This window comes from Oenanthe melanoleuca, chromosome 5, assembly GCF_029582105.1.
Source record: "Oenanthe melanoleuca isolate GR-GAL-2019-014 chromosome 5, OMel1.0, whole genome shotgun sequence".
Classification (NCBI taxonomy): domain Eukaryota; kingdom Metazoa; phylum Chordata; class Aves; order Passeriformes; family Muscicapidae; genus Oenanthe; species Oenanthe melanoleuca.
The window spans coordinates 9,545,678-9,557,124 of record NC_079339.1 but is presented as its reverse complement, the minus strand read 5'-3'; the positions used below and the strand labels follow the sequence as shown (position 1 = coordinate 9,557,124).

The window sequence follows — 11,447 nt, the reverse complement described above, 5'->3', positions numbered from 1 at the left end:
AGCATTCCCGAGCAGGAGGTGCTTTCCCCAGCTGGTGACGCTGCAGGCCCTGGGGGAAGGGCAGGACTGGGCAGAGGAGGCTGCAGGGCCCTAACTTGGGGCAGAGGGAGGGACAGACACCTTCCTGCTCCCCACCCCTTGGTTTTGGTTTCCATTCTGCCATTTCTCACATGCCTCAGCTCTCACTTCTCCTTTGCCTTTCGCCGATCCCTCAGCCAGCTCATTTTCCAGCTCCTGCCGCACGCTCGGACCGGAGAGGGCTCAGCCATGGGCCGGGGGCTCTGGGGGGTCCCGCTCACCTGGGCACTGCTGGCGTGGGTGGCGGGGGCTGAGCAGCCCCAGGAACCCTCGTCCCCTTCAGGGTTTGGGGTGTGCAGCAAGGCCTTGAAGCTCCCAAGTCTGGAAGTTCTGCCAGGGGGCGGCTGGGATAACCTCAGGAATTTGGATATGGGCAGAGTCATCAACCTGGGCTACTCGCAGTGCAAGACCACCGAAGATGGATCTTACCTCATCCCAGACGAGATCTTCACTATCCCCCGCAAGCAGAGCAACCTGGACATCAACTCGGAGATCATCGAGTCCTGGAAGGATTACCAGAGCATCACCTCTGCCTCCATCAACCTGGAGATGTCCCTCTTCTCCGCCATCAACGGCAAATTCTCCGACGACTTCCACCGCACCAAGACCCAGCAGGTGAGAGACCGGGCTGTCACCACCCGGGTGCAGGTCAGGAACTTGGTTTACACTGCCAAGATCGACCCCGAGGCCCCCCTGGACAATGGCTTCAAGAAGCAGCTGCTGGCCATCGCCAGCCACCTGGAGAACAACCAGACCAGGATGGCCGATTTTCTGGCCGAGCTGCTGGTGCTCAACTACGGCACCCACGCCATCACCTCCGTGGACGCAGGGGCCACCTTGGTGCAGGAGGACCAGATCAAGGCTACTTTCCTGAAGGACAGCTGGGCCACCCGCAGCACCGTCACCGCCTCGGCCGGCGTGGCCTTCCACAGCATCGTCAGCGTGGGAACCAAGGAATCCCTGGACGCCAGCTCCGGCTTCACCAAGCAGTACCTGGAGAACCGCACCAACTCCAGGGTGGAGAGCATCGGCGGGATCCCCTTCTACCCAGGCATCACGCTGAAGACGTGGCAGGAGAGGATTCAGAACCAGCTGGTGGCCCTGGACCGCTCGGGGCTGCCCCTGCACCACTTCATCGCGCCGGGCGCGGTGCCGGAGCTGCCGGCGCCCACGGTGCGCAGGCTGGCGCGGCGCGTGGAGCTCGCCGTGCGCCGCTACTACGCCTTCAACACCGCCCCGGGCTGCACCGACGCCTCCTCGCCCAACTTCAACTTCCACGCCAACACCGACGACGGCTCCTGCCAGGGCACCGGGGCCAACTTCACCTTCGGGGGAGTCTTCCAGGAGTGCGTGGGCCTGGGCGGGCCCGACACCGGCGCGCTGTGCCGGGCGCTGGAGCAGAGGAACCCCCTCACCGGGGCCTTCTCCTGCCCCGCCGCCTACAGCCCGGTGCTGCTGGGCGTGCAGGAGCGGGAGGAGGGGCACAGCCACCTGGAGTGCCACAACAAGTGCACCCTGGGCATCTTCTGCCACCGCCAGTGCCAGGACGTCTTCTGGCTCTCGCGGGTGCAGTTCAGCGCCTACTGGTGCGCTGCCAGCGGGCCGGCGGCTCCCAGCTCGGGGTACCTCTTTGGGGGGCTGTTCAGCACCCACAGCGCCAACCCCATCACGGGAGCCCAGTCCTGCCCCTCGGGCTATTTCCCGCTGAAGCTCTTTGGCGAGCTCAGGGTGTGCGTGAGCCAGGATTACGAGCAGGGGGCCGCCTACGCCGTGCCCTTCGGGGGCTTCTTCAGCTGCCAGGCCGGGAACCCGCTGGCTGGGCAGCACCGGGGCACGGCCGAGGACCCCCTCACCAAGGGCTGTCCCCCGGGCTTCAGCCAGCACCTGGCGCTCATCAGCGACAGCTGCCAGGTGCAGTTCTGCGTCCAGGCCGGGCTGCTCAGCGGGGGCTCGCTGCCGCCCGCCCGCCTGCCGCCCTTCACCCGGGCCCCCGCCAACCTGCCGGCCGTGGACACGCTGCTGGTGCGGGACGGGGACAGCACCTGGGTCAGGGACGGCCAGAGCCACGTCTGGCGCCTGGCACGGCCCGAGGACGCCCAGCACGTGGCCGAAGTGGTCCGGGGCCGGGGGCTGTCAGGGGGAGAGGTGGCCGGGGTCACCGTGGCCGTGCTGGCGGGGCTGGCCACCCTCCTGGGGACAGCCTGGTACGGCCACCGGCGCTACAGGTCCAGCGGGTACCGAGCGCTGGGCACGGGGGACAGCCCGGCCCCCGCCCGCCCCGAGCACTGCACGGTGCTGAGCGTGGGCGAGGGCTACCAGCAAGAGGGAACGGAGGGGACGGTGCCCTGAGCGCCCCAAATCCCCGAACCCACAGGAGGAGGCAGCGGAGGGGCCGCAGGGAAGGTTATCTCCCAAATCCTGCATGCTGCAAGCTACAAACCCCTGTCTCCATGTATATCTATCGGGATAGATATACACACGCATGCAGAGAGGCACGGAGCAGTTTTATTTCAGCCAGCAAGTCATCGTGTAGTCAACAGAGCATTAAAAAAAGGAAAAAAAAAGTCACGTTGTGGAAAGACTTACTCACAGTAAGAGCCATCGGGCTGGCACCGCGGAGGGTGGGGGACGCTCCCCCTTCTTGCCCAGAGGGTTTTGCATAGCTCCAGACAGGCTTTGTCTGCACCGGGGAAAACCCAGGGCGTGCGTGGAGGAGAATCACACCGCTGAGAGCCACCCAAACAGGGGCGTGTGTCTGGGGAAAGAGGGTTTCTCCCTTGAGGTAGAAGATAACAACCCACACTGAGGGCGGCTGGGCACAGATCGGTGCAAAGGGACATCGGGGGCTCGGGGTGCCTGGCCCTGCCCGCAGCGCCCCTGGCCACACAGATGACTGACAGAAGACAACGGAGAGGCCAGGCCGTGCAGGGACCGCCAGAGTCCCCTGCCATCCGCTTTATTGACCCCCCAGCCCCTCCACGGGGGGGGACGGACCCTCCAGGCCACGGAGAGGAATAACAGCAACGACAACAGAACGATGCACAGCAGGATGGGCCCCCCTCCCACCAGCACAGAGCGCCAGGGACCCCCGAGCACTCGGCACAGGTGGCTCCCAGAGGCCCCATGAATTCCTGGTTTGGGACGGAAAGGACTCCACAGACTCTCTCATTCCTAACCCCTGCCCTGGGCAGGGACACCTTCCCCCAGCCCAGGGTTCTCTGAGGCCCAGCCACCCCAGGGGGCTGACAAGGGACCCCCAGAGCCTTGGAACACACTTCCCCCACCCCCATCACCCACACTCTCCTACCCACGCCACCCTCCTGGCCCAGCCCGTGCCAACCCCTCACCAGCCACCTTCCCCTCCAGACACCCCCCAAGGCATCTCCGGGGGCAGGAAGGGGGACACTTCTCACCCCACCGGCACCTGGCCCCATGGGGACCCACAAGTGACAGCCCTCCTGTGGGGCAGAGCCCTGTTGGGGTGTGGGGGCCCCACAGCCCCCGTCCCACCCCCAAGCACCGCTGTGCCCAGCCCCAGCCCGGCTGCAGCACCACGTTCTCCCAGGTCGCCTCCCCAAATGCCCCCCTATATGTACATATATACGACAAAACCCCAAAACACGAGGTATATAGAAATTCCAACGTGGGGACGCCCCCATACGAACAGTTCAAGGAACCCACTGCGGGGGTGGGATGTCACTGTCCCCCCCCACACTTACTACCATCCACCAGCCCCTCCCTGGCATGCAGAGGCAGGGGCAGCCCAGACAAGGGGACCCTGTAGGGCACACTCAGACACAGCCAAGAGGAGCAGGGGGCGCAGGGCTGGGGGGAGCTGAGGCAGCCCAGGGCCCCCCAACCTCCACAGACACAGGAGACCAGCGGGGAGGTACCGACAGAACAAACAAACAAACAAACGTCAGAGGGACAAGGCAGAGCAAGGGCGACTCCCGTGGCCCCAGCTCCCACCCCAAGCCAGGTCCCAGCCCCAGGTGGGTGGCAGGGCTGTTGGGTCAGGCTGGGACTGGCACAGATGAGGAGAGAGGGGAGCCTGGCACCCCTCCAGGCCCTCAGCACAGTGGCAGCGAGGACAGGACACTACCCAGAGGGGTGGCCAAGCCAGCCTGAAGCCCCACAGCTCTGTGTGGGGATGTTCCCGCCCTGCAGGAGTGAAGGGGACGGCCAAAACGACCTTCTCCCACATTCCCAGCCAGCCTGGGGCACTGCGTGGCTGCCACTGGGAGCGGGGGCCTCCAGGTGTGCCCTGAGAAGCCCCCAGGCAGGTATCTCCAGCAGCTTTATCCTGGTGGGTGCCGGCACAGGCAACCCTTTCCTTGCCTCCTGGCCATGGTCTCAGTCCTTCTCCTGTGCCAGGCTCTCCTCTGTGATGCCCTGGGCTGCCAGCTCAGCCAGGACATTGTCCAGGTAGTTGATGTCGGGGTAGCCGTGGCCGGTGAGGTTGGAGCCGAACTCTGTCTTGTGGTGGATCTCGTTCCAGATCACCGTGTCCGACTCGCCCGTGGTGCTGGAGGTCCCGATGGCGAAGATCAGCCGCCGGTCCCAGGCCACCAGCAGCAGCTTAAGTACCTGTGGAGGGCAGCAATGGGGCAGGCAGCAAAGCAAGCACGTGGGCAGCCCACAAAGCCCTTCTGGAGCACCCCAGCACAGCCTCCTTGCCCCAGCCAAAACAGAGGGACCAGGCTGGTGAGCCTGTGTGCAAAGGTCCCAGGGCTCCTGCAAAGCCTGCTGGATGGGCTGTGGGGAAAACCTCCACCCACATTCCCCTGCTCAAGCCATGTTTGCTTTTCCCACCCTGGCACGCCTTGGCCAGCTCACCTTCCTGCCCTTCTCGCTGTCTGGCAGGTAGCAGTGCCGGGGGAAGCCACGGGCTGTGAAACTCTTCCCAGGGTTTGGATGTTCTGGTCCCTGTGATGTGGGAAGTGGGAGAAGAAAACCCTCAAAAGGGTGCTCTGGGCACAGAACAGCACCCCAAGCTTTGGTGTGCACTAATGGCCACCAGGCCCCCGCCAGCAAGCAGACAGGGACAGCACTTCCATGCAGATACACCCCAAACTTCCCACAACATCCTTATGGACAAGCAGCTCCTGAGTCAAGGCTCGAGCTGCAGCAGCACCTGGGGGTGATACAGCAGTGACAAGGGCCGCCAGCCCCCCCGGTGGCCCCCCCAGACCCACCTGCACCCCCGGGGGGATGTTGTAGATGATGCGGATGGTTTTGCAGTCGGCGTGGCCGGGCAGTGCATGGGGGATGATGTGATATTCCATCTTCCCAGGAGGCTGCGTCCCTGTCTTCACCCCATAGATGGTTTTGCAGGTGGGACACTGCAGACTCCCATCCTGAGAGTGGAAAAATGGGGACACAGTGAAACCACTATCTCTGGCACTGAGCCAGCCAGCAGTGTGAGTCCCTGAGCAGCACTGAACTCTGTTTTAATTGGGAAAAACATCACTTCAAAAACTCTCAGGAACCTGGGACAGGGCCAGGACAATTCACCACCCAACTTCAACCAAAAACCTGAGGTCTGCATTTCTCTTCCCCTACAGTTTTCCAGACCTCATTGCTTTCCCTAGCTCCGAATTGGTGGTTTGTTTTGCTTTGCTCTTTCAAAAAGGGAAATACAATAAATATTGAAAATCTCCAAACAATGCATTTTCCAGGGAATGTCAAGCACGAGGGGTATTTGCAAAATCCCTCCTGTGGCTGGAGAAACACTGCCTGGCACCAAATTCCAGGTAGCTCTGCTCAAACACGCAGGGATCAAAGTCCATCCTGGCAAGGAAAACAAGCGCATAAAACCGGGCATAGTGGGGGGAAACACACCCACACAACCCTGAATTCTGATTTAGCAGTTCCCAAGTGCTTGGTGCTGATAAAAATGAAACTCTGAGTCAGGGTGGGATCTCAGAGTCCTCCAGGGCAGCCAGGCTGGAGCTCTGTCCTGTGGAGAGCTCGTGGAGCTCAGCAAAGGTGGCTGAGCTGGGGTCCCCCAAGGCTGCAGCCTCTCACCTTGTTGCCATTGTTATACATGGCCACCAGGCAGTGGAGGTGAAAGACGTGGCTGCACTTGACCAGCTTCCCCACGAGGTCAGGCTTGACAGCTGGCTGGGGCCCCTTGTAGCCAGAGGGGGCAGAGAGCCGCTCCATGCAGATGGTGCAGTCCTGTGCAGGAGGGAAGGACAGGGATCAGGGGGATGGGTGCTGCTGGGCTGCCCTGCTCCCACCCAGGGACCGGCACCCGGCCCTGTCACCCCAGGGCTGTCACCCTGCAGGGACAAGGCAGAGCCACACAGTGGGGTGGGATATCCCTGCACGTGGCATTGTGTGTGTCCTGCTCATCCCAGGGCAAAGCCCATCCCAGGGCAACCCTGCCGCTCGCACCTCATCCGGCGGATGCCGCACCTTCTGCAGGTATTTCTTCAGCACCTCCTCCGGGGTTTTACCTGCGGGAGAGTGAGAGTCAAAGGATGGGAGAAACCCACTGCCAGGGGCAGCAGAAGAGATGGGGGGCACAGGGGAACCAGGAAGGGCACGAGGGACCGTCTCTCTCACCCTTCTTGGCCTGTTTCTTGGTGGTCTTGCGGCAGGAGTGGGAGATGCCGGGGATGGACTGGATCTCGCTCTTGCTGACGGGCGGGGGGTGCAGCACCAGCTTGGGGGGCCGGGTCAGGCACACGGGCAGCCCGGCCGCGCTCATGAGGATCCCCGTGATCCCTGCACGAGGGGGTAACAAATGGCAATGAGGAAAACGAGCAACACCCCGAACCCCAGAGGCTCCCCAAAACCAGCCCCAAAACTGGGGCTGTTTGTCCCCCACCCCAGGGGAACCAGCGCCCGTCCTCACCTGCCAGCGCTGGGTTGACGGGGCTGGAGCCAGTGAGGTTCTTCACAGGGACGGTGGGGACCCTGAGGGGAGTCACAGAGACCACGTCAGGAGGCACCCATGTCCCCACAGGGGCCACACAACAGTTGCCTGAGCAACTGCACAGGCCCTGGCTGGAAACAGAGAATCCCCTGATGGGGCAACGCGCCCCTCCCTGCCCCACCACCGCCTTTTCTCTGGCGCTTTAGAAACCCTGACTGCATCTCCATTCATGGCCCCTTTTTGTCACAGCTCCCCGGGCCAGTCTGTTGTTTCTTTTCCTCTTTTCTCCCTGGCCACGTCACTGCCACAGCTCTTTTCCCCCTCCCCTTGGGGCTCTCTTCCATGGGAAAGTTTCCCGGCAGGTCAGGAGCGGAGGGAAGGGGGAGGATGAAGAGGGAGAGAGGAAAGGGGCCAGGCTGCGACAGAAGGCTGATGGCAGAGCCAGACAAAGGGGAGAAACAGGCCCATTAAATGTCCACCCCATCACAAAAAAATGTCTTTGGAGGGTGGGGGTCTGGAGGGACCCCTTCTCATGGGCCCTGAATGGCTTTTCTTTGGGCCTTTTGCAGTCCCCCACCCAACCCCTGACTCCAAGAGAAAGAGCAGCCTCAGCCTCTTCATTGAGATGCAGGAGCCACCCCATCCCTGCTCCGGTCCCCAGGCACCTGCGGGGAAGGCGAGGGGCCCAGCAGAACCCACCACCCTGCACGGCAGCCTGGGGACCACCGAGCTCAGGGGTGACAGAGCCCTGCAGTGGGAGCTGCAGCCCCTCGGTGCCCTGGGGAGGGGGAGAACTCTGCGCCGCCCCTCTCTCCGCCCAGCAGCCCGCGGGACTCACCCCGAGGCGATGAGCACGCGGGACTGGGCGATGGCCAGGCGCTGCAGGTGGCTGCGGTTCAGGGTGCCCAGGCTGGGCCGGGAGCCTTTGCCGCCGCCCACGCCGGGGGGGCTGCTGGAAGCGCCGGCCGAGCTCAGGGCAGGCGTGCTGGCCGCCTGCCTCCGGCCGCCCTGCGCCGCCAGCGGCTTCAGCGAGCCGCGCCCCGCGGCCACGCCGTCCGGCGCCTTGGGCCCCGCCGCGGGCAGCGCGGGCTTGGGGGCGGCCGGCGGCTTTGCGGGGGCGGCTTTGCGGGGCTGCAGCGTGGAGGCGCCGGGGCCGGCGGCCGCTTTGACGCTCATGACCAGGAGGCACTGGGGACAGGTGCAGGCGGGCACCGGCGGGGCCGCCGCCGCCCCGGGGCTGGCCGGCCACGACTGCGACTTGGGCAGGGTGCCCGACACCAGCGGGTACACCATGTCGAGGCGGCGGCGCACGCGGCGCTTGCGCTGGGTCTGCCGGTTGATCTGGCCCATGGTGGCGAAGTCGATGACGTAGCAGAAGCCGATGGCGCTCAGGTCCACCCAGGGGTGCTGCTTCTCGTAGGCGCGCTGGATGGTGATGCCCACGTCCATGTCGTAGGGCGTCCACGTGCCGCTGTCATTCTCCCACTCCCAGACGACTCCCTTGCCCGGCGCCGAGGACGGGTCGTAGTAGCTGCGCCGGACGGGCCGGATGGTGCCTGAGGGAGGGTGACAGAGGCCGTCAGACCCTGGCGCCAGCACCCAGCCCTGGGCAGGCAGCAGAACCACCCCAACCTGCCCCGCCGGTGCCGCTCCACGCGGGGACAGCACGGCTTTCCGGCTCTGCCGCTGACCCCACCCTGCCAGGGACTGCTGTGCCTCGGTTCCCCCACAGCCTGGGGGTGCACCCCCAGCGCAACTGGGCTGAAGGGTAGGGCAGATTTCACTCCCACTGGCCCACGGGCCCAGCGTGGAGCCACTCAGCCCTGATGGGGAAACACTGAACCACAAGCTTGGCTGCTCCAGCCTGCTCCCAGGGGACTTCCCCGGGGAGCCTGACGAAACCAGGCATTAGGGCACCGAGTCCTGCTGTGCCTGTCTCCGTCCCAGCTCTGGGCTGGAACAGGTGAATAAAAGATTTGAGGGAGCCCCCAGCAGTGACACACAGAGGCCCTCACGCACGTAGGGGAGCAGGGCTCGTGCCAGCCCCACCATCTGCAGCTGCCAAACCGGCCCGTGATGAAAACCCCAACTGTGGCACAGGGAAAATCCCTGTGAGGCCAAGCTAAGGAGTCTGAGCGAGGCCCTGTGCCCAGCTCCTGCCACCCCATCAGCAAACATTAGGAGTGGGATGACAGCACAAAGCACCAAGGCTTTGTGCCTTGCATCCTTATTTTGGCTAAGCGTTTCCTTTCCCACCACTCCCAGTCAACTAGGATGCATTTGAAGCATGGACACAAATTTTGGAAATTCCTACAATGAGGAGAAATGCCTTCCTCTTCGGGATGTCTCACAGGGCAGGGCTGGCTGTGCATGGCTGGGCTTGGTCCTGGGGTCCCATCCTAATGCCCAGAGGTGTCTGCTGACAGGTGGGACAAGCACCATTGCCCCCAGGTCCTTCTGCAGATCCCCATGGCTCAGCCCAGCGTGAGGAACAAGAAAGCACTCAAAGAGAAGCAATAACAAGTCTGCTGCTTCGGCTTTTCACCACGTGTCCTGCAAAGCCTCCAAGAATTTCAGTCCCTTCTCACCCCCACCTCTCAGCAGAGAAGAGCCGCTACCACAGGTCCCGCAGGGACACGAGTGGGATCACAGGGAAAAGGTGTTTATCAGCACCCTGCTAAAGGGGCATGGGGTGCAGCCACACCCCAGCCAAGCCACCCGACCTGTCCTGCCAAGGGGCACCCGGGGCAGAAGAGCCGAGGGGAGGGGGGCAGTGATTTATCCTAATCCGGCGGTGGCATGCGGCATCTGGCGGTCCCCAGGCAGCAGTGTGGGAATGCTGTGTGTTCCCCCAGCCCCGAGCCGCCAGCCGGCCTCCCATTCAACAGGGGAAGAAAGGGAACAATAGCTATTCAGGGCCTGCCAGGGTCGCGACCCCCCCAAATCAGAGCTGTTTAATGACCCAAAATACCAACATCCCCAGCAACCCAGGGAGAGACAGAACAATCTCCCTTTCAGTCCTCCACCCTGGGCAACAATAGCCCTCAGAAGCTGGCCCCCAGCCACCCTGCTCGCAGAGGTCCCTTGTCCCCACACCCACGGGCAGAGGAGGGTCGCCGCCAGCCCCCAGGGCTGCTGAGGAAAGAGGGACAAAGGAGGGGTGTCTGGCACTGCGCTGCACCCCAGGGACAAAGCACACTGGCCATCGCGGGGGTGCTGGGGGGTCACAACCCCAGTGCCGATGCCCTGCCGTGGGTGCTTGTGCCCCACATCCCAGACAGCCCCAGGAGGTGGGGGACAGACAACCCCGTCAGCTGGGGATGCACCCACCTGAGCATCCCTCCACCTGCTCGTGTCCCTGCCTGGGGCTGCCATTCCCCAGGCCAGGCTCTGTCACCCGAGCGCCATTCAGCTCCAGGTCGATGGCGGCTCAGGGCCAGCGCAGAGGGAGCCGGGCACGGCCCTGGGAAGGGTGTGCAGGAGACGGGCTCCCCCCGGGGAGAAGGAAAGGCCAGGGGGCGGGTGCAACAGGGCCCGGAGCGCTGCAGCAGCGAGGAGGGCGGGCAGCACGACCCCGGCGGGGAGCAGGGATGAGCGGGCAGGGCTGGGGATCAGGTGGGAGGACAGCGGGCGGTGCGGGGCCGGGCAGCGGCGCTCGGTGCAGCGCGGAGCGGGGGGCACCGAGAGCGGGGGGCTCGGCCGGGCCGCGGGGCGGGCGCGGGCGGCGGGGCCGACTCACCGGTGTCCTGGCGGAACTGGTGCATGGACTGCAGGTCGATGATGTAGGGCGCCAGGCGGCTGTCGGCCTGGCCCAGCACCACGCTGCCGCCCGCCCGCGGCCCGGCGCGGGCCACCGCCTCGATGTGGTGGCTGACGGCCGGGCTGTAGGGCCGCCAGCGCCCGTGCTCGTTCAGCCATTCCCACACCACCACGGCCGAGGCCAGCAGCATGGCTCCGCCGCCCCGGCCGCGGCCCCGGCTGGCTGCGCCGCTGCCGCCCGCCCCGGCGGCTCTCGCATGCTCGGCGCGGCGCAGGGCTCTGCCCGCCCCCGCCCGGGGCCGGAGCCGCGCACGGCCGGGCCGCCCCTCGCCCCTGCGCGCACCCGCGCCGCCGCTCCGGCCCCTCCGCCCGCACCGAGCGCCCCGGGCCGGGGGCGGGACCGCGCCGCGTCACCGCGCCCCGCCCCGCCGGCACCGGGCGACCGCGGGGGCGAGGGACCCATCCCGCGTGTCCCTGGAGCCCCGTCCTGCACCCCCGGCACCTCCCGCTGCTCCCGTATCCCCGTCCTGCACCCCGACACCTCCCGCTGTTCTCATATCCCTGCCCTGCATCCCGACACCTCCCGCTGCCCCCATTCCCCCTGTACCCCCACCCTGCCCCCTGACACCCCTCCCACTGTCCCTGTACCCCCACCCTGTAGCCCGAAAACCCCCCCGTACCCCTACCAGGTGTGCAGCCCAGGGAGCCCCTGGTATGCACCCGTCCT

The 11,447-nt window shown here is 65.1% G+C and overlaps 2 protein-coding genes across 2 annotated transcripts; one reads left to right on the top strand and one right to left on the bottom strand.

The window, feature by feature from the left end:
• Positions 1-2,524, top strand: MPEG1 (macrophage expressed 1). Its single transcript, XM_056493090.1, has one exon. It carries the CDS (start codon positions 268-270, stop codon positions 2,425-2,427), a length of 2,160 nt encoding a protein of 719 aa, XP_056349065.1. The 5' UTR covers positions 1-267; the 3' UTR covers positions 2,428-2,524.
• A 468-nt stretch (positions 2,525-2,992) lies between these two features.
• Positions 2,993-11,101, bottom strand: DTX4 (deltex E3 ubiquitin ligase 4). Its single transcript, XM_056493091.1, has 9 exons — positions 10,701-11,101; positions 7,800-8,517; positions 6,941-7,002; positions 6,649-6,810; positions 6,478-6,539; positions 6,106-6,258; positions 5,274-5,435; positions 4,915-5,004; positions 2,993-4,665 (listed from the first exon to the last, which is right to left on the bottom strand). The coding sequence occupies exons 1-9, from the start codon at positions 10,909-10,911 to the stop codon at positions 4,432-4,434; spliced, it is 1,854 nt and encodes a 617-aa protein (XP_056349066.1). The 5' UTR covers positions 10,912-11,101; the 3' UTR covers positions 2,993-4,431.
• Between the last annotated feature and the right edge of the window lie 346 nt (positions 11,102-11,447).